At 46.9% G+C, this 27,508-nt stretch overlaps 1 protein-coding gene across 5 annotated transcripts in view; it reads right to left on the bottom strand.

Moving 5' to 3' along the window:
* The window catches only part of LOC147615412 (acetolactate synthase small subunit 2, chloroplastic-like), a 128,756-nt gene that overhangs the window by 99,453 nt on the left and 1,795 nt on the right, over window positions 1-27,508 (bottom strand). For 3 of the 5 annotated variants that reach the window (XM_086779516.1, XM_086779515.1, XM_086779518.1), the window contains exons 3-8: window positions 23,841-23,924; window positions 23,576-23,644; window positions 23,400-23,483; window positions 23,145-23,300; window positions 22,015-22,104; window positions 3,408-3,512 (exon numbers count right to left, since the gene is read on the bottom strand). In XM_086779516.1, coding sequence (XP_086635642.1) covers window positions 3,408-3,512; window positions 22,015-22,104; window positions 23,145-23,300; window positions 23,400-23,483; window positions 23,576-23,644; window positions 23,841-23,924 — 588 coding nt within the window. The remainder of the gene's footprint in view (window positions 1-3,407; window positions 3,513-22,014; window positions 22,105-23,144; window positions 23,301-23,399; window positions 23,484-23,575; window positions 23,645-23,840; window positions 23,925-27,508) is intronic. The other 2 variants (XM_086779517.1, XM_086779519.1) reach the window with 2 other exon arrangements.

Raw genomic sequence — 27,508 nt, 5'->3', positions numbered from 1 at the left:
GAAAAAGTAATCTCGGGTAAAAGGTAATCTCGGGTTCAAACAGAAAGTTTCGTTTATCTTACACAAGTCATACCTTTCCTCTCTTCTTTGTAGCAGCCATACACACACATTCATACACCCATGCCATCTTGTATTCTCCACTTAAGCTTTGACCTCTCCTTCTTATTCCCTCTTTCATTCTGGGTCATTTGTCTTGCATTCTCCCCCACCATGGATTGGCTTCTTGGAGGTGAAGGGAGTGATGACATCGAAGATTACTCTGAAAGTAGCACAAGTGAGGGTGAGAGTTGTTATAATGTAGATGTTGAGGAACTTCATGTGAATGCACCTGATCCTTATCCCCAACATATTTCTCTTTTGATAGAGAAGTATATAACTTGATGATAATGGTGCTACGAGATGGAATATCCAGATCATTGGAGACTCTAAAGATTTGTGATACAAGGGGAATGCTCGATCTCAAGAACTGGCGAAGAATCAAGGAGGGCCTTTGCTTAGTAGAGATTGAAGGTGGTTCACCTTCTATTTGTCTAAAAGTGGAACCTAAGCTAAGGATTACATGTATTGAGGATTGGGAAAGCATTGTCAAAGATGCACATTGCAATGAAGAATCAGAAGATCATAGAGGTGTCAATGCTGCGCTAGATGCACTAAAGACAAAATGGTGCATTGACTCCCACCGTCATGGGATACCCATAGCTTACATCAAAGCATTTGTGACTTCATGTGGATGTAGTTTTGGGAGGAAGCGACATGCGTTATCTACTAGATGCCAAAATTTGAATCTCAACAAGCCGGCGGTAACCATAATAAACACAAAGAAAGGTAATGTGGACATGTATCTCACAAATCTAATGATGGAGCATAAGGTCAGGTTAGTCATGGCGAGCCTGCGAGGTCATCAAAGAAGCACACCCCTTCCAAAGTCAGGATCGACTATATATGCCATCAAGGAGGTACACCCAAGCAAAGTGGAAAGATAAAGAGATTGCGAACATCAAAGAAGTGTGGTTGCCCATTTAAGGTGCAATTAGAGTGATGTTCGCATTATTGTCAATCCAATCCATGAAGGGCATATCGCAAGGTCGAGAAGTGACTTGTACCATTTGCCAGTTCACCCATTTGTTATAAAATGTTGCATAGAGGACTTGTTTGATGTCGGAAGCTCTCGCCATGTTGCGCAAATGTCATTACCCGAAGAAAAAATTAAAATGGAGAGGGTTTCTGCCGGTGTCTGCCCATCTCAAGAGACCACAAGTGTCTGCCCATCTCAAGTAGAGACATACTAAGGCATCTCCAGTTGGTAAGTGGACCAAAACCCCCTCGGAAGAGGCAATGGAATCTCACCCGAATCTCATAGTATATTGGGCATCGGCAGACATAGTGCTCCTCTATCTCCAGCTTTGTGTGGCATAATTTGTGAATCTTGTGCTCTCTTCACTCATGTGGCTCTCCCGGGCTGTATGTGTAGGCGATGGGATGAGACTCTGATCTGGCCTATGGCAATCCTCATGACATGTGACATGTGAAGTCCATGTAGGTGACTCGCCTGATGAAGCCGTCTTCAGTGAGTCCGAGGAGATGGTTTCAGTGAAGGCCATCTTTGAGCCAAGCTCAGCTACGGGTGTCACCCAAGTGTCCCCAATATGCTGTCCAAAGAGGTCCAACTGGGTGAGCCGGTTGATCTCTCCATGTGTGATCTATAGGAGAGGGGAGGCAAGGTCATACTGTAGTGATGGAAGGCAATCCATCTGCATACCACGTGACATACTCAACGAGTGCGTGGGATTTTGATGTGGCAAATTTCCTCTATGGTATCGGCACAAGTCATTACAGAGAATTCAGCCCTTCCATGGATGAGGCTGATTCTCAGGACGGCTATATCTGTATTATAGTGGTTGAGGGCACTTCTTCACTCTAGCATGTTGGCCTTGTGGCCCCACGTTCTTACTTCAGCTTTATGTAGGCCAGTGGCCTTTGTACATTGTTTCTCTAATACAACTCCTTACTACGAAAAAAAAAAAAGGAAAGATGTTATTAATGTCTACGAAAGAGCTGGAGGGTCTATGAGACCAAAAAGATGTTACATGTGACTCATGAGTAAACTAGATGCCAAGACAAACATGAAGAAACTAGCTGCCGAAATAAATACAGGGCCAATGTACTACTGTCTGGGTCTCCAAGACTCAGACATCTCGCTCTCTCTCAGACTTGTGCTCTCTCCAAGGACTTCGTGAGTGCATGGTACCAGCATGCCGCATGCCTAGAGAGAGAGGGTTGCTGTCTTTGGGGGGCAAAAGAGCTCAGAAGACCAATAATAATTCATGTGTGAGTACTTAGGTGGGGATGCATAGATTATTCTCTAAACAAAACTTAATGTAAATGAATGGAAAAACTGTCACATAGTGATGGACAATCTAAGGCTTACAGAACCGTCTCAAGACCTCATCTCATGACAGACATTAGCGAGAATGTGGGGAGAGAGAGAGAGAGAGAGAGAGAGAGAGAGAGAGAGAGAGAACTTTATTGACATCTTACAAAAGACGTATGAAGCTCTGAGACCATGGTGATACATCAATAGTGCAGCTAATCATGTACAACCAACCTTCCTAGCTCGCCAATCTCCAATGTAGATTTTGGTATTGTGTTGGGCTGTTCTCTTCTTTAAGAAAGCCAAACAGGATTGCGCATCCCTAAATTAAAGCAGTGGAGTTCTCCTCTGATAATATCCTTCCTAGCTCACCCAGCATCTCCAAAAGGGCTTTCATCAATACCCATTTGCCTGCATAATTTTACTGCATTCTCCTTCGGTGAGCCCCCTGCAGGGAGGCCAGTTACTCTCACAAGGTATGGGAGGAACGACCGGAAGGGAAATGGGTATGGACGAGTGATTATCGCTAATCATCTCCTCAAATGGGTGCACAGGTCTATGATTCGTGAGACCACACCAACGTTACAGATTGCCACCTGGACTGCAAAGGTGCAATAGGGTCAAATCCTAGGGGGTTTGCAAAGACATTTAGAGCACCAGATATTGTCTTCTAAAAGGGAACACACCAGAGCCCAAAGAGAGGTCTACCACAGGTCTCATGATATGCTTGGGAGTTGCCATACAGAGGGGATTCTAGAGCATGTGGGGAAGTTCTCAGGTCAGGGGGAGATGCAGCCCCATTTAGACCACAGTTTGCACAATTTTCACGGTTGTCAAGAGACAAAGTGGCCAGACATATCTGGATGCTGCTATGCTCACAAAGGGGAGTGTTGCGTTTATTTTAAAAGTAGCAAACATAATTACTATAAGGTAATGGAACAGGGGATATATTCGATCAAATGCATTCAAAAAAAAATACACAGAACAAGAAATTTACAATTTTCCACGTTAAGGAAAAAAAGAGAGATCTTTTGACCTGGATGTTGTAGCCTCGCCTTGCAAACACACCAGTCACTCTGTTCAACACGCCTGGAGCATCATTCACCAACATGGAGAGTGTGTGTGAACAAAAGCCACTAGGCTGCAACACAAAGATTTCAACCAAATGGTAAGATGACGCATGTAAAACACGCCCTCATAATATTTTGCAAAGGCTTCATTGGTGCCCTACCAAGTCTCTTAAGCAAGCTTACTTGCATGTCGGGTTTTTGTACATAGACATCAAAATGAATGCAGTACTTATTTCCTTTAAGAAGACAAACTACACATTGAAATAGCTAAGAGCCACAATTTCCATCTTAGATAGGAGCCTTTGCCTGCACATGAGAAAACACCTAACAATTCTAGAGCTAGGAATCCAAGCCAGCACAACTAAACAAAATGCATTATTTTATCTACAAAAATCGACTAATGCCTCGAATTGTAACATAAACTAAGCTACCTCAACCCCATGCGAATCCCAAATCCCTCTTTTGATGCCTCTCATCATGGCCCCCTCTCAACCAAGGCTTGTAACATAGTACAACTCTACAAGCTTCCTTGGCTGAGAGTGATGCTTGCCACAAGATGACCGCTATCAAGATGAATTCTTAGGCCTCAGGTCAGCCATATAAATAGGCATCCAAAGAGCAAGGGTTGGCACAGTTTGCCTCAAGTCTCTTTATATAGGCGCCCTTCTTTTGATAGTACTAATTTTATTTTGCCGGCAGAGTTGTCATGATCGATAATTTTTTCGTGCATCTAGGAATTGGTTAGTCCAAGATAGATAGACGCCAATCGCTTCGTCGAGGGAATTTCATCAGGCATTTTCTTTGATTGCAATCCATGCATGTCACAGCCGAATGCAAGTGACCAGATTTGTGACTACTTGTAGTTACTAATTACTTTCATGTACGATCATCAATCTTGCCTTTTTTTTTTCCCGAGAAAAGATCCTTTCATTAGTTATTAAAAAAAACTGCCCGCAGGGCTACAAAAAAACCCTCTCCTGCTCATAAGAAGGCAGAGCAGAGATCCAATCAAGGCAGCTAGGGAGACTCTCTCCCTAGGTGCAAAAAAGTACAAATATCAGTACAAATAACTGAGAAGCTATATCATACAATAGGAGGGGGGAAAATCCAAACAGGTGGCCTATAGTGCCAGCGGCGGGGGGTACCCGCACGTAGGGTATAGAAGGGGCCGCTGCGCCAAGTGGTGTGAAAGGCCTGGCGCCGCAAGATCGCCGCATCCGAGTCGCCCCGGATGCGGTCATACTGTCCTCGCAGGGTGTGGATCAACTCCTGCCAAATCCCCCGAACAGTCTCTGCTCGTGGCTCCAATCTCCCCTCAAAGGCCCTGAAACACCGGGCGCTCCAGGTGAACCATATGGTGAGGCTGCTGAGGAGCTCCCATCGTAGATCCCTCTCCTGTGTCCAGCCGGCGGACGAGAAATCCGGTGAAGGAACAAGGCGAGGCTGGCCCCTAATGAATCTGATGGCCTGGCTGTCCTGCTCCGTCTCGTATCCCAGAGCAGGCCCTGACGAAGTCGACCAAGCAGCGGCACCCCACGTATACATGCCCTCTGGAGAGAGGGGAGCCAAAATGCGCAGCATCCTCAGCCAAATCTGTTGCGCCTGTGGACAATCCCATAGGCAGTGTCTCTGTGTCTCCAATGGGTGGCCGCATCGGACGCAGGCCGCCGGAAGACCACTGTAGACAAGCCAGGTGCCAACTGCAGAGCCCTTGTGGGCAACCAGCCACTGAAAAGTCCAGATTCTGTGTGCCTGTCGGCTAGCCCAGAGCCTGGTCCAAAAATCCTCCAGGAACTCCTGTGAGAGTCCCTGTAGCCGCCAATGCTCCGATGCAGCTGCAGAGACCATCCTCCTCGCAGTCAAAATATGCCTCCCCAACCAAACAGTGTACTGGAAAAAGGTGATCTCTGTGGCCTCAGGGGACGCATAAAGATCATGCCACTCGTACTCGCCAGGGTCCCACTGGAGCCGGGCCAAGGGGCGCGCAGCATATGCCCATAAGCGCCAATCAGAGTCCACATCTGCAGGGTCTGGATCAATATGCCACTTCCGAGAAGCGGCGGCCACTACCCGTATCCTCTGAAAGATGCACTCTGCAACCAAAGGCGACTCCGCCTCCACTCTCTGAAGTCTGCCCTCATCCTGGATCTCATAGTAGAGGCATCTACCATCCTCAGTGCAAGCTCTGACAGCAATCAGGATCTCCAACTGTGTAAAGGCTCCCATCCACCGTGGGGCCGCTGGCTCGAAAGGCGTGAACCACTCCTCAATGAATGCCTCCTGAATGTCATCCCTCATAATCAGCCCCCCTCTGAAGTGACTCAGCCTCTCCACCTGGATCTCCTCTGGGAGACTGCAGAAGGCCTACCAGTCTCCAAAACTGCGTGCTGGGCCTGCCGCCAATGGTCCCCAGGCTAGACGAGGCCGAGAACCCAACATATGACCCTGCTCTGTGCGTACCGCGGGGCTCCAAATGAGCGGCTGTCTGGCCCGCTCCTCATCACAAGTAGGAGGTCTCTGAGAAAGCCCCGGTCTCGGCAGCTCCCAAGCTCGCAGCATGCTCAAGGCAAATCGGTCCTCCCATCCTCTACTGAGGCCTGTCCTCCTCATCTCTATGAAGATCCATCGTATCTCTAGTGCCCAAGTGCCCCCTGCTGGGGGAGCTCTAGCCTGCAGCCGCTGAAAAAGAAGCTCCTTCCAAGGCTCAGCGCCTGGAAGCAGCCCCCGAACAATAAGCTTCCCCAATAAGGCTCTACTCTGATCAACTGGATCTATAATGCCCAAGCCCCCCTGGGCCAACGGAAGAGTAATAACTGCCCAAGCAACCTTAGCCCGTGCCGGCTGACCATCTCTCCCAGACCAAAGAAAGTTCCTGATCAGCCTCCGTACCTGGCTGATGCAAGAGCTCGAGAAGATCAAGCAAGACGTGATGTACCACATAGTCGCTAAAAGCACCTCATTTGTCATCACCATCCTCCCAGCCAAGGATAGCCGAGCTGTACTCCAATACAAAAGCTTCTTCCGAATGCTCAGAAGAAGCAGGGCAATCTGCTGCTCAGGTGACAAATCAAGTCCAATCTGGCATCCCAAATACCGCATTGCTATGCCAGGAGGAATCCATCTAAAACCCAGGTCTGGGCTCCATGCCGGAGCGGGAGCGCTACTGATCCAAAAGGCCACTGTCTTGCGCCAATTGATCAATGCTCCCGAAGCTGCACCAAAAACCTGTAGCGACTGCTCTGCTCTCTAAAGATTGGCCTCCTGGCCATGCAAAAACAATCCCGTGTCATCAGCAAACTCAGAATCGAGCAGGTCCTCTCCCCGGACTGGGAGCTGGAGTCCTCTCAAACCAACCTCCTCTGCTGTCAGATACATGCTCATAGCCTCGGCAAACAAGAGAAAAAGAAACGGGGCGAGAGGGCACCCCTGACGGATTGATCTGGTCAACTCAAAACTCGGCCCCCGTCCTCCTGCCATCAGCACCTGGCTACGAGCTGTGGAATATAGAGCCGCCACTCCTCGAATCCAGACTGGCTCAAAACCCACGCGAAGCATAGTGCCCTCTAAGAAACCCCAGTCGACTCTATCGTATGCCTTCTCAAGATCGAGAAGCATCACGACCAGGTCCTCACCGAGAAATCTAGCTCAGGCCGTCGCCTCCCAGAAGGTGAAAATGTTGTCGAGGATACTGCGCTCCTTGACGAATCCTGTCTGGGTAGCATGAATCAGCTCCCCAAGGAAGGGCTGGATCCTCAAACTCAAGGCCTTTGCCAGGACCTTGTAGACAGTATTGAGGATCGTAATAGGTCTCCAATGCCGAATATCATCTGACACTCCCTCCCCCTTGGGGATAAGAAAGATCAAGCCCTCTGAAAAGCTCTCTGGCATCACTCCAGTGTCCAAAACATACTGAAAGCCCCTGCGGAGGCCTGGCCCCAAAAGGTCCCAATAGCGCATAAAGAAGGCAGGCGTCGATCCGTCCTCCCCAGGGCAACTATGGCGCGGAAGGACCCTCAAAGCCTCAACAAGCTCATCCTCTGAAAGAGGCTCACCCAGAACTTTGCGCATACGATCTGTGACCCTCCTCTACACATGGGCCCACACAGTCTGTCTGCAAGCATCACGTGCCTCCGTGGCTGGCTCCGCTGAAAGCAGGTCTCTATAGAACTCAGTGGCAATGGCTCTAATCTCCCCGGGCTCAGTGGCTAACGATCCGTCCTGCCTCCTGAGCTGGCGTACTCCTGCTCGAGCATAGCGGGGTCCGGTAATCTCAAAGAACTCCCCAGTCACTCTATCACCAAGCTGCGTCCACAGAGAGGCCTGGCGATGATAGTAGAACTCATGTCTCTACTCCTCTGCCTCTCTAACCTCCTGGCATGCCTGGCTCAGCTGGGACGCCACCCACTCACATGTAGCCTGCTGCTCTTGAAGGCGCTGGAGCGAAGCAAGGCTACGTCTCAAGCGACGCTCCCGCTCTCGTGTCTCTCCCAGCCGTGTCAAGGCTACAGCGTGCAAAAAAGAGCTGAGCTCGATCAGTCCCTGGGCACACTGGCCTGCTGCATCTAGGTCAGAGCTCTGGCTATCATGCCATATCCACTCAATGTCCTCATAAAGACTGGGATCCTCAACTGCAAGCTGGTCTCCCGTGTCCTCTCCTCAAGTGTCAAAATAACTGGCGCATGGTCTAAAAAAGAGGTGCCAGCGAGAATGCCAACGGAGCCCCCACGCTCCCCGAACCTGTCGCCCACATAGAAGCGAGCAATCCGTGATAGATTAGTCCCTCCCTGCCGACGATCCGACCAAAAAAACTAAGACTGTCCTGAGAGCGGGAGAAAGCCTCATGCTGCCATGCATCAGTGATCCGCAGTGTCATGCAAAATCGCTCCCAAGCTGCAAGCTCCGTGCCGTCCACTGTAACATGACTGCCTCCCACCCTATCAGCCGGGTCCTCAAGCATGTTGAAGTCTCCCCCGACACACCAATGTGCGGCCTCGGGCAATGCATCTGTAGCAAGGGTCCAGAACTCTGCTCTGGCACTAGCATGGTTGGGCGCATAGACATTGAGCACGCCAAAGAGCTCATCGTGCATCCTCAAAATAACATACTGTGCTCTACCAGGCACAATGACCCCGCGATCCACAATGGCCTGCCGCCATACATCCGCAATGACCATACATACTCCTCCCTGCCCACCCAAGGGGCCAAACCCTGCAGACCAAAATGTGTCCCATCTACCAGGTATCACCGAACCATATCTCCGAATCCTGCTCTCACTCAAATGGTGCTCCTGCATCATCAGAATATCAATACTGCCCCCAACCAGGCATCTCTGAAGCTCCTGCCTCAAGCAACCACGATAACGTACATAGTGTGCACTGCCAAGGCTCTGTACATTCCATGAGATGATCCTCATGGATGACCTGCTGAGGTGGAGGCTGTCTCAGCCATATGGCGGGCCTTCGCAAGCAGCTTGGATGGAGAATAGTCCCCATCCGAGCGGCTACGAATCTGCCCACCCGGTGTGCTGCTAGAATCTCGGATCAGGCGCTAGTGGGTGTGTCCCATGGCAACTGCCTCCCGCTCAGAGAGAGAAACCTCGTGTATGCATACATAACCAGGGTCGCGTGCTAGGTCTGCCACTATGCGAACCACCAAATGTCGAATCCCGGAGGCATCCGCACTCCCGGTATCAAAGAAATGAGCCAGCTCCCAGAGTCGGCCTATCACGTCTGTCATCTCCAGGTCGCTCACATGGTGAGAAAACTCAACTGCCTGAGTCTTCAAAATGCTAAGAGCGAGATCCAGAGTCCACTCCCGGTCGCTAGTGCCACAGAGAGGGGAGGAGAAGGCCACCGCTAAATCAAGTGCCTCCTCCCCTCGGGCCGGAGGTATCACCACATGAACTCTGATGGGTGCTGGCTCATGGGGGCCCTCCGCTCCAAAAAGCCGTGTGAAGGAGTAGTCAAAAGCCTCCAAACGCTGTCTAGTGTTGAGACTACTCAGCCGACTGCAGATAGAGGATATCCGTGAAGCCCGAATCGGCATGGTAGGTCTCCTCTACGGTGCTCTTGCAAGGTCGGTGCTCAGTGCCCGCCAGACTGCAGGTGAGCGCCAGGGTACTGCCAGGGCCTCCCGGGGAGCTGAGGAGAGCGGAGGGGGAGGAGGGGGGGGAGAAGGGGGTGGGGAAGGAGCCGCTGACAAAACGGGAGCGGGAACGGGAGGAGGCGAAGGTGTAAGCGAGGCGGGAGGGGGGGACGGGGGGGGGGAGGGGGGTGGGGGCGAAGGAGGGGGTGCTGGCATCTCCTGATCCTCAGTCTGCGCTAGGGTCTCCTCTTGGAGGGGAGCAAAGCTGTTCCTCGCTGGAACCCAGTGATGCTGAGACTGTGACTGCTGCTGCACCGGTCTCTGGGCATGCTGCTGTGGCTGTCTCCCTCTACGGCGCCCCTGTCCAGGCTGCCAATCCGAGGTCTCTGTGGGCTGAGCAGGTGTCCCGGAGGCTGCCTGCCGAGCCGCATCTGTGGGCGGGCCATCGGGGGCTTGCTGTTGCGGTGAAGGTCGGGGTCTCCTGCAAGGGCACAGGCCTTGGCCAGGTGGCCGACCTGCCTGCATATAAAACACTGGTTCGGGAGCCCCGAAAACTCCACTCTCTGATCGATCCACCTCCCCCCCCCCTATCCTAGGTAGCTGAATGACCTTCGGAAGGGAGGAGATGTCAGGAACCAAAACTCTGACCGAAGGCAGGCCAGCTGCTCTAGCCACCACTGAAGCTGCTGTGGGGCCAGTCTCAAGCACCGAGCCCACCAATGCTCTATCCTAGAAAGGAGCGGAAGGTATTCGCGGCGGAGTCCAGGAAAGCAAACTGTGACATGGAATAGGCACTCTCCCTGCTCGGCCGTGTTGCTGGGTCGAAGCCATGCTGCCAAGGTCTGAAGAAGGCCCGAGCGCCCCTGATGTCAAGGGGACTCATGGCTAGGACCTGGGCCACGCTTTGGGCTGTCTCGAACTCAATCTGGTAGTGTCCGCGGCCCAATAACTGAACGTCCAGGATCTTGCCCACATCTGCAAGAAGGCGGGCCTGGAGAAGATCCCGGATCTCCCCTCTGCTGGGGTGAGTGCCGACTATACGGCAGATGGTGGAATGTGCCTGGAGGCGTTCCACCTCTGCGGCGAGGCTCGCTTCCTCTTCTAGCGAAAGAGAAAGCCTGATGGGGGTATCCTCAGGGGCGGGCGAGGGGGCTGCGGAAGAGTCCCTCTGAGGTGGGGCGGGAGGAACCTCCATCAGTGTCTGAAGCTTAGTCGAAGGCGAAGCGAAAACGGAGCATCCTGCAAGAGCCAAGCTGCACAAAAGGCGAAGCGGGGAGGGGCGGAGGGGGAAAGGCGGAAGACAGAGGGGGAGGGGTGGACGACAGAGGGGAAGGGGCTGAAAACACAGGGGCCGGAAAAGGCAGAGGCGGCGAAAGGCAAGGGGGGGAGGAGGAAACGCGAAAGGGGGGGGGGGGGGGGGGGGGGGAGAGGGCGGAGGGCGGAGGGCGGAGGGCCGGAGGAAGGGGAGAGAGCAGGGGGCGCGAAGAAGACGGGGCAGGCAGGCAAGGGGTGGCGGGCGCGAAAGAGAAGGGGCGGGGGGCGCGAGAAAACCAGGCGGGGGAAGCGGAGAGGACGGGCCATGCGGGGGGGGAGCAGTCGCGAGGGCAGGGAGGGGGGTGTGCGAGCAGGCGGCAGCACGAGCAGGCGGGGGCGAAAGCTTCAGTGAGCGAGTCGATTCCCTAAAAGCCAATCTTGCCTATTTTGAGTTACCAACACTAAACTTAGATCATGTATTTGATCGGGCACATTATAGTGCACAAGATCTCGGGGACGGTTTATTCAGTCATCTTTTGAGAGAGGCTCCGGCGTTAAGCTAGGGATTCAATGTAGCTTCATGTGGGTAGTTATTTTCTGATGAATTTGACTCACGAGGGAAGCATGTCTTGACTTTCGTCAAGAAGATTACATTGATGAGGTTTCTTTGTGACCATGGATAACTTATTGTCGTCAACATGGTGAGGATGGGCCTAGGTACACTGGGATACTTTTGCGAATATGCTGATTTGGGTTCTATAGACCTAGATTCACGTTTATCTTACGGAGTTGGATTAGTACTAGGTTTTAGTACCAAAGATGTTACCCGAGGGAGACATGATATGGAGATGTGTGATATACATAGCATTGATGGTATGACCTATACTTGATTTCCAGATACCTTTGGCTCGCATATATACTCTAGCCTAGGATCATAGCAAATGTTGGATAACATTTGTTTTCGAGTTCTTGCATGTTGTAATGGTAGCAAGTTTTTCTTAGGGAGCATTTCAGATACACTTTTGTTTCATCTCAGATTTCAAGATGAGAGAGACTATCACTTATTGCATGTAAGATGGGATTCTTGGATAGAACTTGATTATCCAGCAATTTTATCTTTTGGATGACGTTTGAGTTTCTTTTAGTGCACAGATACAAAGGTGGAGGTGTCACGAGCCTCGACATTTCCCAGTATCAAAGGGGTCTGGTGGACTCCAGGATGTCTAAATATTTGGAAAGTACAAGCTTTGGGAATGGGGGATTATCCTAGAATACAAAGGACCACACTCCTGAAATTTAAGAGAGTTGCTATTTTTGGCCCGACTCCAATGGAAATTCTGTTCGCGTCATTACATCTGGAATTGAGCATATACCAAGAGTTGGCAAAGTGCCTATGACAGAATGTCTACTAGTTGGGATATTTTTAGAGGTAAAGATTATGGGAGAACCCATCTCTTAGATTGGGACATGTGGCAAGAAAGTGGATCAAAGTGAGACAAGTGGCCTCACACTTGTCAGAAAGTGGATCAAAGTGAGACAAGTGGCCTCACACTTGTCACTCCAATTATTGTGTGGCTCTCCACTTGTCATTGTAGCCTTCTCTTGCCTTTTTTTTTTTTCAGAAGGAGACTTCTATTAAGTATGAAAAAATTTTACAAAATGGAGATTTCACACCAAGAAAGGTGGAGATCTCAACCAATCAGGAGCCCTGTGCTGCCAATAGGCTCTCTCGAATGAGAGGACGTGAAAAAGATACCAATGTCCCACTCTCTCATAAACTCGCCGCGCTTCCTCTCCGTAGCCCTCGAAGATCCCTGGATTCTGGCCCAGGTAGCCATGATGGTGTGAATAATATCACTCCAAATCCTGCAAAGACACTGAGAAACAAAAACGGGAGTACCCTCAATAGCCTCAGTGCATCTAGCCTTCCAGATATTCCAGGCTGAGATGCTAGCAATAATCTCCCAAGAACTTTCTAACCTCTGTGCCGGAGGGACAAAGTGTGAAAGTGGCAAATCCTGAAGACAACACTGTCGAGCAACTCCTTGCCTAACCATAATGGCCAAGCTCCTGTCAGTCCCATCGAATCTCAGCTGTGGCCCAGACTGTGTCAACCAAAAGAAATGATAGCATCCCTCTTAATCCTACCAAAGAGGTGAGCAATCGCAAACCAAACCCTCTGTGCTTCCCTGCATTCCCATAAACAATGGTAAACTGACTCCGAAACTCCTGCACATCTAGGGCATGCTGGGCAAGCACCAGTAACTGACCTCCACTGATTGGTGGCCAGACCACCACGAAGAGAAACCCAGATAAAGGAGGAAATCTGTGGCTTCCTATAAGAATGCCACAATCTCCGCCAAAAAACCCTCTGAGTGTCAGCTCATGGGAGGCCCAAATCTATAAATTGGAGCCCTCTCTCTTCATTAATAGATCATTCTCTTGCCATTTTAGTTCATGCGAGGCCCAAATCTATAAATTGCAGCCCTCTCTCTTCATTAATAGAGGCTCTCTTGCTGCACACATAGGCTGCCCTAATGATGGCTACTCTCTTTCTCTCTCTCTTGAAGGCTGCCCATGAAGAATACCGACTGCTGGGAACTGTTTTGGAGGCTTCCATCGTGAAGAAATACTGAAGTCAAGGGTATTTAATCATTTATTATGATTTCTAGCCATTGTACTTGTTGTACCAACCTTTGTACCTGCTGTACCAACCACTATACTGGCTGTATCAATCCTTGTACTTGGTGTACCTGATGTACCAACCATCGTACCGACTGTACCAACTTTTGTACTTGCTGTACCAACCACTGTACCTATCAATCCTTGTACTTGGTATGCCTGATGTACCAACCATTGTACCGGCTGTACCAGCTTTTGTGCTTCTTGTACCAACCACAGTACCTATTGTACCAGTCATAGTACCTACTGTACCAACATTTGTACCTACTGTACCAACCACTGTACTAGCTATACCAACCACTGTACCTATTGTACCAACCATTGTACCTGCTGTACCGACTGAATGGAGAGTTGTACTTGTTGTACCAACTCTATTGCATGAAGACCCGTGGTTTTTGGGGAAGAATCAGTACCCACACGGAGGTATATGGATTATATTGTTGGTTCGCCATTTCTACAGCATGTGTTCCGGCTTGGTAGCCTCGTGTTGGGCTGTGTTATAGCATTTGTATATGGATAATCCCGCATCTCCCGTGGGGAGAGTAAGGCCCTCAAAGCTTGTACATGATATTATTCTCCTTGGGTAATAAAATACTCCAAGGGGGGGGGGGGCGGCCCATTCCGGCCTCTATGCGGTGTCACACGTGCAAACTCCATTTTCAGCATTTGTGGATGCTTTGTCCAACTTTATGTTTTATGCAAAGTGATGATGGATATGTGTTAAGGTTGTGGCCATGTTTAAATGTTTTACTATGCATTGATGGTATCAACAAGTGTGTCAAAGACCCTAGTCCCCCGGGCACCCGCCGCGAGTTTCAAGAGGTGGGTATTATGGTTGGTCCCTTAAGAGAGTTAAGCAACTCCATATGGAGGTGGGTATTATGGTTGGTTCCTTAACAGAGTTTAGCAACTTCGTATGGGACTTATGGTTTCTTTTGAGAAACGGTCCTATTCTAGATAAAGGTAGTATTATTTGAGACAATCCTCTAGAGTTCATAGAGTTTACATGTGGTAGCATAATCAAGATCTATGTAGGTATGATTTGGGCCAGTGAGTTGCTACAAACACAGTTTTACTTGAGGTAGGATTGTCGTGGATGAGTGTTCTACACTTACGACAGCCTCTTGATCTCTATTTCGGGAAAGATTGCCATAGGTGAGTGTTCTATATTCATAGTAGGCCCACAATTATGGGAGAAAATAAGAGGGTATATCATATACGGCAGATTGATGTCCCTTAAGAGAGTAAAGAAACTTCATATGGAGGTGGGTATTATGGTTGGTTCCTTAAGAGAGCTTGGCAACTTCGCATGGGACTTATGGTTTCTTTCGAGAAATGGTCCTATTCTAGGTGAAAGTAGTATTCCATGAGACAATCCTCAAAAGTTCATAGGGTTTACATGTGGTAGCATAATCAAGATCTCGCTAGCTTTATGTAGGTATGATTTGGGCCAAAGAGTTGCTACAAACAGTTTTACTTGAGGTAGGATTGTCGTGGAAGAGTGTTCTACACTTACGACAACCTCATGATCTCTATTTGGGGCAAGATTGCCATAGGCGAGTGTTCTATATTTATAGTAGGCCCAGAAGTATGGGAGGAACTAAGAGGGTATATCATATAGGGTAGATCAATGTGGTGGGCTAACCTGAAAGTTCCCGTCCTTCAAGTGGAAGTTGGTTGTGTCAAGGCAAGATTGGGAAGGAATTGATCACTCTTGAGTTAATCTTATGTCTGATTACAGGAAGGAAGAACAAGATTGAGGATTGTAGATGATTGGAGAGTGTTGTGTAGTTGCGTAGTATTTGCAACTATGATCGGGTCTATGTTTTTGGTAAAGCAGTTAGATGTGAAGTTTCTTTGCTTCGCAAATGTGTTTGGGGAAAGTGGTTATGATTTGCCAGATGCTAGGTAATGCTTCTTTATTGAGATAATTCTGAGGATCTTGGCACGCATATATTTTGCAGAGATCTAGATGAGATTTTGCTAATATTGAGATCAGTAGGGTTCTTGGATAGATTTATTTTCCTGAAACGCTTCAGTTTGTATGCTGAAAGAGATTGCTAGCAACCTTAAGAAATCTCTCGGAAGACTTGCAAGCTGAGGACTAAAGGATTGTAAGATGTATATGGGGTATGTTCTGGTGGTATGGGACACTAGTATGTATCACAACTGCGGGCTAACAAGGTTCCGTCGAGGCAAATGTTTTAGCTTTCGATGGGATTGTTATCCAGAACTCACGATTGTTGGATGCCTAGTTCATAGAGTGCACTAGCCTCTGATATGGCAAATGTCCGGTTCATTAGCCACACCTTTGATGTGGTAGATGTACAGTTTATGACCCATGCTTCTGACGAGGCAGATGTCCACATTATCAGCTTTTATGGTATGTTGAAAGGTGGGATTACAATAGTTCAACCCAGTTCCACTAGAGAGTGTTAATGTTGATAGACTTCGCTTGTACTTGATTACCTTGACACATTAGGCTGAGTTGGGACTTGAACTTTCTAGATACTTCAAAGGTCATTTATGACTACAATGTTTAGATATCTAATAGTTATGTTGTTCTCAAAGAGGGAAGCTATTTTTATTCCTTGGGTATGAGGAATTACTCAATCCTAATAGGATAGGTAATTTGATTGGCTACGACAATTATCTATGTTATGTCAAATTATCCGATTCCTCGGGAGTTGGATTAACGGATTCTTATCTCTCTGTGTTTGTGTGTTTACCATGTGTGTGTTTATGTGTGTGTGAACCACCTGTTATATAATAATATCTAGATATTTGTGTGATGACATAAGCAATGATGTCAAGACAAGAGAACCTTTGTACTATAAAGGTACATGTACTTCATTGAAAAAAATATAACTAATGCAAGTCACATCGTTTTGAGTCGTGTTGTACTTCTCCTCTCTCTAGCTTAAGTTTCTCTCTTCTCTCTCACTGTCTGTCTATTGCAACAGCCATAGCCATGTTTGACTTTCGACCACCATAGCCTAGAGCTTCTCCTTCCATAGCTCAAGCTCCAAGAACCAACTCTCTCTCTCTCTCTCTCTCTCTCTCTCTCTCTCTCTCTCTCTCTCTCGACACCGGCGGAGACTACAACAGAGGATTAGGACCATACTAGCACGGCATGGGAGACGTTCAGTCAGAGTACTCACCATGGAGGACATTGAAGATATCCGCCATCGACCGATGAGAGACATCTTTGGAAGTGATGTGTATGATGCTTACCTTTGTTGTTGAGAGTTTTCCTCCCAGATGTTATCCATTAGGAGCTCCTAATACCTTACTTTTCCTCATAGTTGTTTCAGTTTCAGTTAGTTGTTTAGTTGTTTTTAGCTTTTCTTACACAGACATTGTATCAGATCCACCAATTGTTGTAACCTTTCTGGTCTCATAGGTCATTTTGGCCTTCTGAAGACGTTAATATATCATCTCATTTCATTTCTCTCTCAAGCAACCAGCTCTCCTGGTAACATGCAATCCAACAAGTACTAGCGGTAACAACCACTATGAGGACTATGAACAAATGTGCATGAAATGGAGGAACCTAGCACATGTGACTCAACGTATTTATCTCGGCTACACAATAGAAATGTGTGGGACCTGTGAGGTACCCATGATGCTTATGATAAGCATTGAAACCTTAATATTCTTCTGTACATATGTCTGGAGATTGCTCCAATCCATGTTAGGCTTGTACTGACGTAACCACCTCATGCTAAAATAACACCTACACCTGTCAAGGATGTGACTATGAAATCAAGCATGAAAGCCTCCTTCTAGAACACTAAACTAATGCTACGTGATTATGGCCCTGTCAAAATAAAGTTAATTCTAAGTGAATTTACTCTACAACTCACTCAAAGATAACATCCTTTGTACTGCCACAATCAAACAAGTCTACGACTATTGGTTTAATGAGACCATGACACTTGAGAAGCTCGGATGTCTCCTCTTCTTCTTGGACTAGATCACTAGTGAAGTTCTTGTCCTCTATATAGGCAAGCATGTACAAGCACACAATATGGTGAGAATTCCCTGCTACTTAGCTTTGAGCTCCACAAATGGAGCTCATGGGGGAAGCTGAGCTGGAGGATCCTAAACAACCACAAATGGGACCGTGGGGGAAGCCAAGCTAGAGGATCCTGAACAACCATTGAAGTAGTAGAGGTTTGAGTACTCATGGGAGAAGCTGGCCTCTTAGGGAACTCATGATGTCCCATCATATGATAGAAGAAGCATCACTGCTCTTGTCAGTACTATTGTACCTTTGTAGGGGACAATCCTCCTCCTAAGATGCCCTGATTAGCTTTCCGTTCCAGGATCTACTATGGTTGAGCCCCTGAAGACCTGGCACCAACTCCCACTCGAAGTAGACTTGGGGTTAGCTTGCTTGGGCTTGCCATGGCTATACTTCATCTCCATATCCTAGGCCAGTTGCACGTCTGCCAAGGTCTTAGGACAAAGACACCGGAAATCCCAGTGGATCTGTTGGCCTAATCCATACAAAAAGGCACCCAACCTTGACAAGAACCAAGTCTTGAGGTCCTTCCTAGCGCACTCACATGTGACAATATTGATCAATGGATCGGTATGTTGGCCTAGCAAGTCATGCCCAAAGCATCAAACTCATGTTGTTGTTGTTCTGCCATCGTACTAAGGTAATCACCCACTCTCGGCAACGCCATTTCTCGTTCGCTTTCTCGACCTTGACGGTCGGCTACAAGGGAAGAACACAACACCTCCATCTCCATGAGACCTCATCCTTCTTGGAGGCAATTCGAGCATGAAATGACTCAAAGGTGTGTTGGATTATCCCATATGCAGAAACATGGTAAGTCAAAGAGTCATATATAGGCTAGAGTTGCACCTTGTCATAGTTATCTCCCCCGGCCGGTATTTTTGGGGGGCAGCACACCAGGAGGCGGAAGCCCAGTGTGGGGTTTGATGCAGTGCCCAAGGGAGGTGGTGTTCGTGCTCGTGGTGGTCGCCTCCTGGTGGTGCATTGCTTGGTCATCCCAACGCATCAAACTCATGTTGATGTTGTTCTACCATCGTACTAAGGTAATCACCCACTCTCGGCAACGCCGTTTCTCGTTCGCTTTGGCCTTCTCCACCTTGACGGTCGGTTGCAAGGGAAGAACACAACGCCTCCATCTCCATGAGACCTCATCCTTGTTGGAGGCAATTCGAGCATGAAATGACTCGAAGGTGTGCTGGATTATCCCATATGCAGAAACATGGGAAGTCAAAGAGTCATATATAGGCTAGAGTTGCACCTTGTCATAGTTATTTCCCCCGGCTGGTATTTTTGGGGGGCAGCACACTGGGAGGTGGGAGCCTAGGGGTTTGTTGCAGTGCCCCAGGGAGGTGCTGTTCGTGCTCGTGGTGGTCACCTCCTGGTGGTGCATTGCTTGGTCATCCTCATGGCCTAGGTTGTGCTTGGACATGGTGGTGGTGCTGTGAATTCTCACATGGTATCAGAGCTTTGGCTTTGAGCTGTCTTGGCGTGTGTTGTTGCTCTTTAATGCAAAGAATCGACTCCTATTCATCTCATGCTGCTGCAAACGTACATGGAGCTGTGTGTGTGCAGTCCTACTATGATTCACACGAGTTTTTTCTTGGTTTGTTTCTCTAGGCACCTTGTTGGAATTGCGTTTTTGCTGCCATAGCAGAGTTGACTGTGGTAGGTGCTGTATGAGATGATAGGTGTATGGTACAACTATGGTATGATGCGCATGAGGATACGTACTTTAGTTATGTAGAGAGTTAAAAAAGTATAGAACCTGGTTAACAAATTTGGTTAAAAACATATAAAGAACGAACGATCAAGCACTCATCAATGACAACTAACATGAAATGGACAGGTAGAATTAAACTATCAATCAACTATACACTTAGACATGAAATGTCAAATGAACTAAGGCACACAAATAGATCAGAGACACTAGTGAAAATTTGAAATCATCAATGACACACACAAATAAGTATCAAAATAAGGAAGCTATCAATGTCAAGACCGAGTACAAGCTGAAATATAAATAGATCCTTGTGCGTTATGAGTCCATTGAAAAGCAAAATCAAGGGAGCAAGTCAATTGGGAGGAGTTGAGGGCTAGGAACAAGGGTGCGAGAAACATGAGTAGGGGTTTGAAGAGTTGGTATCAAGCAAAGATGGCACATAGATGGGATACAAAGTGAAAACCAATCAATAATTTTTTTAAAGTACAGGTACATAAAGTATAGTACCGGTGCGGTATGTATTGAAAGTACCAAACAGAAGAGTACGAGTATAGAATGCAACTATGGCTCGGCCTCAATCGCGGGGGAGGCCCGGACCGGTGACCGCTCGGCCTCAATTGTGAGAGAAGCCTGTGACCACTTGGCCTCAACCATAAGGGAAGCCCGCGACCGCTTGGCCTCAACTGTGAGGAAAGCCCCCGCTGATCCATCTCCATGGCACTCTAGATCTCTTTGGGGCTTGGGTGGCAATGCTAGAAGTAGTGACTAAAGTGTGTGGTCTAAAACACAAACTGCATCATAGCCATGCGGGTGTCCATGGAAGGGGAAAGCTCAGAGTAGAGGTTTGTTGTAGAGACACGATGGGAGACAGTGGCTGCTCCCTCCCTACCTAAGAACTATCTTCTTGGTTACTCATAGTGGGTGTGTGCATGTTTGTGCCCAAACGCAAACAAATTTAGGAAGATTAATGCAATTTTAAGCTATTTGTAACTTATTTTCTGCCCGTTTTCACTTCTACAACTATATTCCATCCCTAACATGCTAATCATAACACTCCAGTCACAATATGGTTGTCTATCAAGCCTCCAAATAATTGCTTGCATAAACACATAAGAGGTTCTGCAAGTCCCTTCTTGCAAAGATTCCTACTATCAACTATCTTTACAATAAGCATACATGCTTCAACGCTACATACTTTTGTCCATAAAGCATACTCAAAATGCACAATAAAAAAGGATTGACAATGCTCAAAAACAGTCCAAAGATTTTGCGTCCCCCGCCCCCCACCCCTAAATACCCAAGTCATCCTATACATCTCTGGCATCTTTACGCTTAATCCTAAGTGACTGTCCACACTTTTTTTGCTCATAACTAGCCCTCTACTTATGCAATCATATGCACATCTCTCCCATCCTGACCCCTACATGTAACGAGATGCACCAAGTGGCCGACCGGCCTTATCCCTAATAAACTCATTCCACATAACAGGTTGTCGGTCAGCCTCATCCAAAGACCTAGGAAGCCTCTGTCATCGCAAGAAGGGTCTCATGCTTCTCCATGATCTGACAATGGCTACAATAAGAGGGGAAGATGGTGCCCTCATATCTGCCTCCGTGAACAAAAACTGTGTACATCTGGAAATCTGAGATAAGAAACCTCTAACCCCAAGTTTGCAAAGTAATGACCTGCACTGAACATTCGGATCAATAATATTCAGCCCCCCTCTCCTCTCGGTTGAATAACTGTAAGCCAAGCTACCCTGGCATGTGTGTCTGTGGTGCCATCCAAACCCCCGACCAAAGAAAATTGTGGATCAACCTCTGCAATTCACCAATGCACGCACAAGAGAAGCACCAACAAGAGGCAATAAACCAAGCCGAGGCAAGCAATACCTGATTAGCCACCAACGCTCTCCCTAGGCTTTCAGACTCTGATGCAAAAGACCTCTAGACCTTATACAGGAGGGTATTAATTACATGGTAGATGTTGATTTGGCCTTTCCTGGCACTGCTAGTGGCATCTCTGATATTACAGCTGGTCATGGGCTATCTTGTACAGATGTATTCAGGATGTGGTATCATGGTGGCAGGGTTTTCTCTTTCCCTTCTCAAAATGTATTTCCTGTGGGTGTGCACTCAATGGGTGATAAAATGATAGCTTAGCTCTGAGTTTTTTTTTTTTGGGCCATGTTAATAATAAGTCATGTCAACTATGTTGTATCTCATGTATCCAGAAATCTGGATTTGATATAAATACAATAAATACTTCCAAAAAAAAAACGTAGAAGTAATTAGGAGATAATAGTAGAATAGGCATGCAAATATTATAATGTCATGAAAGAATAATACGCACTTCTCTCAGTTGGCGTTTATGATAAAATTAGGCTTATGCCCATGCGCCCGCTATGACATGGATACTTGGGGCTATAAATGATTTTAGGGTTATTATAAGCAGGGATTCTTCACTCCTGAAGTTTTCCCTAATGTTCGCACCAAGCATTAGTTGGAACCTTGCACCATTGGTTTCAAAGGTTAGCAGCATGCAGACCAAGCATTAGTTGGAACCTTGCACCATTGGTTTCAAAGGTTAGCAGCATGCAGACCAAGCCTTATCATCATTAAATCAAATCCCTAAAGTTTTGTTGCAGTTGCATGCATACCAAGCCTCGACAAAGGTTTTTAAAAAAGGTAACATATAAAAAAATAATTTCAAAGCCATGGACCCAGATAGGGTAAATCAGAATTCTGTGCGCTTAACATACATTGTTTTTGTCATAAAGACAAGAAATTGCATGGAAAGGCCATACCTCATCACCCTCCACCTGCCCCCAATCTGGATCTAGAACAGGATTACGCCATATTTCATCCTCGTTCGGCTCCACTGGATAAACATCACCCTGCATGGACAAGGCATGGACAACAATTTTGTGAGAGTCCTGAATCAGCAGGCAAGACTCAAAAGATAGGCACATAATGTGCTAGTGACCATACGATAGCCCTCAAAAGGTTGCCAAAATAAACATGCATTTCACTTAAACGATCGTCTACCTAAGCATAAGTACAGGGATTTTCAAAATTTCACAAGAGGGGTGTGTATGTGAAAAACAATCCCTATGAGAGTGCAATATATTGGACTAGTCCACAAGAAGTTACACTTGCTAACTCTTCATAAAACAAGTGAAATGGGATCTTTTTATGGCATATACAGCTAGGCAGGAGTTAGGACCTAGGCTTTAGCCTGACAAGGAATAGCTTGCCTTCTGTCAAGGGTGGCAAGTGGGAGTTGATCATGAAGTCTGCTATCTTGAAACTAAAATAAATAACCATTGTTTAGAATTAATTTTCATCAGTTAAACTTTGGCCAAAGGCAGGTCTAGCCAATTTTATTTAAAAAAAAGATAAAAGCCCTAGCTTCTCTCTCTCTCTTTTGGCATCACATTTGAAGAATTATCGACTTGAAAGAAAGCCCTATATAATGAGTTCAGTGGAAAATAATTTTAAATGGGTAACCTTCCACAGTGTAGGCAGAGCCCAAAATGGTAGTGCAAAATGCCAACAGGTACTATTCCAGCAACCCTCCTCAGAGGCCAATAAAAGACTTTTGAGCTTCCTGGTGATCTGCGTATCCTTACTCTTTGCTGTACCATCAGAAGGTAAATCCCATATCCATCCAGCTGTTATCTGGTGAGTCACAGAGCAACCTTTGGATGTTCCAAGGCAAGCCTTTAAGATGGTATCAAAGCCTTATTAAATAAGTACAGTTATTTCAGGGAGGCCTTCTCACTAAAGGTGTAAGAGAGGACATTGTAACAATTACATAGAAAAAGTTACTAACACAGCCTCGCACCAGCCAATCTTTGCACTACATGGTTTTGTGAACAATCATGAAGTGGAAAAGGGCTGTTAAAATGGTCGCACTAAAAAGAGATTTCCTTGCCTTGGAAGGAACTTCATAACTGAAGGATGAGGGTATGCCTCCGTCCACCAACCAGCTTTTATGCTGTGTTCGTTCATCTTCACCTTCAGAGGCTGCATTTTCATTCATTCTACGAGATGGAAGACTTTGGCCCAGTTTTTCTCTCTTCAAAGCAATCTATATAAATCATGCAAAACTCATTAAATTTTAAATGGGCTTTTGACTTATCAAAAATGAAGTTGTCAAGTAGTGGACTTGCAAACAGAAGAATCTCACCTTCCCAGTTCGAGCAATCTCTTTGATGCCAAACTTGCTCATGGATCGCTGGACAGCAGCTATCTTTCCGGGGTCACCAGTTACCTGCACCTCACATGTTTCATAAACATCATTGCATTTCATTCATATAAGAATTCATTGAGCTTAGAAATTGAATATGATTGCACAAATTCCACCTCAATGGTTAGTGAGTTCTCTGAAACATCAACAACTCGAGCCCGAAATATGTCTACAAGCCCGAGAGCCTGTAAAACCAAATCATTAACACAGCAGGATGGATACATCTCCGTTTGAGGATCAATCAACCCAATTCTCAACCTGTTTGCCTAATCTTTCAGTGCACATACAAAACTTTGGGTATGTACATCCACTTTCTGAAAGTTGTTAATGATACAGCTTAACAATTTTCACAAATAGAACTAAAAAGAGGAAGGTGAAGACCTCACTGCGCTGGGCAGACGCCACACTCAACTTGATGAGCATAAGTTCTCGTTCTACTCGCTGCTCCTTTGTCAAGTCCTCGACCTGAGAAACGTTATCGTTAAACCCAAAAAAAAACCCTAAAATCCTATATTTGCACATAGGACTAGCTAGAAACATGTCTTCTAATGTTCAAGCTACAATATCAAATACTTTCAACGTAATGAAGTGATTTTAGGTGCACATGCACGTGGGGGGGATGGGGCTAGGTACATGGTGGCTTAGGGTCATTTATACATGTGGGCACATGGGCCTTGGGACTATAAAAGGCACGAGCCATAGGATCATTGTATCTTTTGACATATTATACATTTTACCTTTCTTGGAGATATTAGCTTTCATGGACAAGCTTTCATGACTTTCTCCGTGATCCTCTAGAAACTCTAGGTATTGAGGTGCAAGCTATGAGGACTCTAGCAAATGAGTTCTACCCTACCCAAGTACCTCTCTTGCATTGGTATCGGAGGAGAAGGAGCAAGGTCATCTTCATCTGACTGACTATCCTCAGCTGGAGGTGTAACAAAAGCAACGGGAGCAGGAGGAGAAGGAGAAGGAGGCGGAGGCGGAGGCGGAGGTGAAGGAAGAAGAAGCTCACCACCTCCCTCTGAAGATGTAGGAGTCTCGTCGAACACCACATCACGGCTCACAACAACTTTACCGGCCTGAGGATCATAAAGACAATATGCCTTGGACACAATGCTGTATCCGAGAAAAGTCATGCGCTGAGACTTCAAAGCGTGTAGATGAAGGCTTCTTTAATTCCAACTTGCTATGTTCGCGGAACATGGCAAGCACCTTCACCTTTGTGGTGAAGAAGGTGACAATAGAGATAGCTTCGGTCATTACTTCCTTCATCCACACTAACTTGCCCATATCCTCCATGAGCAAGTCAATGCAATGGGAGGCACAAGGCATCCATACTATGGAGGGATAGTCCTCCTCCAGCAATTTCCCCATCCGACGGCAATTTGAAGCGTTGTCGGTGTGATGACTTGCCCCACGTTCTCCGATCCGACCTACATGTCACAATGCACATGAATGGATGCAATGAGCGTATGCGGTATGAGACTTGAGTCATGACATAGCCACATATCACATATACTAAAGCCTAAACTTTAAACTTTAAAGACTTGAGTGCAATTTGAAACTTACCTCCATGATGGCTTGCTTAATATGGCGATATATGAATGCACCCGATGTTTCCCTCCCCACCTTTCCGGAATCCACGCCCCGCACAAAGTATGTGCCAAGAGGGCAAGAGACAAGTATGTTGATGATGCCTCTCTTCTTGCGGTCACTCCATCCGTCAGAGAGAATGCTACACCCATACTTGGACCATGCCACCCGCACCAGATTGAGAGATCTATCGATTTTCTCCCTCTCATCCACAAGCCTCTTCGTGCGCATGTCATGATAGGAGACACCGGTCCATCCTTCACATGGGCCCACATTTGCAATGTCTTTCACCATTGACTTCCATTGATCTACCTTGAGCACATGGAATGAGAGATTGCACTCAATAATGGTGCATGCAATCTCTATATCCGCTAACCGTTGCCGTTCTCGGAGATGTGATAGAGAAGAAGAGAACCCCTCGTGGCTTGGGCTAGACTGGCTTGCCTCATGGGAGACTCAAGCCTTTGTCTCTTTGAGGAGGCAGAGGCGGCACCAGCGGAGGCGGCAAGAAAGGATATATCACGATTCACAAGGCGGGGAAATGACCTCATCATCTGCCCTTGAGCTTCTACCACTATCACGGTGAGAACCCAATCCACCCTTGATCTTGTTGAAGATCTCATCGGATATAGCAAGGGGACTTCCTTGCATGGCGCAACTTGCCCCCCACCTTTCCAAGATGTTGGAGAAGCCTAGTAACTCCACTTGTGTATTGTTTGCCACAATACTTACAAGTCCACCTATATGACTTGGACTTTCCATCGGCTTTCTCTACATGGATAGCATGCACATTGAAGGCTTCATTCTTCTCCCTCGTCATTGTAATAGAGAGAGGAGAGCTTAGAAGTTAGAAGATTCAAGAGATGGATAGGCGAGAGAGAGAGAGAGAGAGAGAGGCTTGAGAAAATGAGAGAGTGAGGCTTGAGTCCTTGAGGCTTGACTCTTGAGAGAGAGAGAGCCTAAAGGCTTGAGCAAGAGAGAGGCTTGAGAGACGGCCCACGGGGGAGAGAGTGGCTTGAAAGTTGAGAGTTGAGAGAGAGAGAGAGAGAGAGAAGGGGGCTTGATAGTCACTTGAGCAATGACAGCCTTGAGGGAAGCGTAGGGGATGGGCATTTTATAAGTATGGGCCATGGCCCATGGCATATGCCATAGCAAAACACATGTCACAAGGCAAGCAACACATGTCACAAGGCAAGCAAAAAACGGCCAGAAAACGGCCATAAAACGGCTAGAAAATGGCGCAAAAAACGGTCGCAATCAAGTAGCTCCAACGGCCATAAACAGGCAAATCGTACCGTACGATATCGTACCATAGAAACCTGTTCGTACCGATACGAGAAACAACTATGGATATGATTCCTCAGCTAAACCCTTACCCTAACTAATCACCCTATCATGGCAGGTGCCTCTCAATGTAGGAGCTAATGGATGTAACATCCCCGCTCCTGCTTATCTTGGAACACAATAGAGGGTAGTCATCCCCACAATTGGTGCTCCTGCAGCTACTGAAGGATCAAGACTTGGTACTTGAATGTTTGGTCCTGGCTTCAGTTCTGCTAGTACTATTGCCAAAATCTTTTGCTCCTTTTCTTGCACCAGAATCAAAAGTGGAATCGTTGGACCTCAAACAAGAAAACTTGGTGAAGAATTGTCTTGACTCGGATCACATGGCATGGTTGGAAGGTGAGCTAGAAGTTTGGTCCGCAATTTAACAAGCCATAGTCACGAATGTATGTTATGCAATTGTACTAAAATATGTGTTGCCTCCACACTTTGTTGGCTGCCAATAATCAAACATTTCTTTTACAGAATCAAAAATTGTGATCTTGTGACAAGTCCTCTTATGTGTACTCAACTCATGAAAGCTCTTCTTCAAACAACACTGATGGTGTTGACACCATATCTAAAGATGTTCAAGACTCTCTCTACCTTGCCGTGCACTCTACTCTTCCAAGGGTGCTAAAAATTGAGGGCAAAAAAAGGTCTTCTGCTGATTGTTCTGTTTCCACTTGCATTTGGGGCTACTTATGAAGAGTTCTGCCTGGTTAACATTGTGCTACATTAATGAGAGGGTGAATGCTAGAAAAGAGGAAGAAATGCCCCTTAATAAGGCCAAAATCAGCTTGGGATCCGGTGAGCTGGTGTAACTCCGAGAGTGGGCCGAAGGGGTTTCTAAAAACACTTGACCATTAATGCAATTAAACATTGAAATTGGCCATGGCCCTAAGCATATGCCACTTAATCATGTCCCCCCCATTTGCTTAGCTTACGGATGTGATGACACGAACAGAATTTCCATTGGGGTTGTCCAAAAATAGTAGCCCTCCTAGATTTTAGGAGTCTGTTCCTTTGTATTCCACGATAATCCCCCATTTCCAAAGCTTGTACTTTCCAAATATTTAGACGTCCTGGAGTCCACTAGACGCATTTCATACTAGGAAATGTTCAAGCTC

Source organism: Cibotium barometz, chromosome 40, assembly GCF_041138505.1.
Source record: "Cibotium barometz isolate CiBa-2024 chromosome 40, ASM4113850v1, whole genome shotgun sequence".
In the NCBI taxonomy this organism is placed as follows: domain Eukaryota; kingdom Viridiplantae; phylum Streptophyta; class Polypodiopsida; order Cyatheales; family Cibotiaceae; genus Cibotium; species Cibotium barometz.
This window is presented reverse-complemented; position numbering and strand designations above follow the sequence as displayed.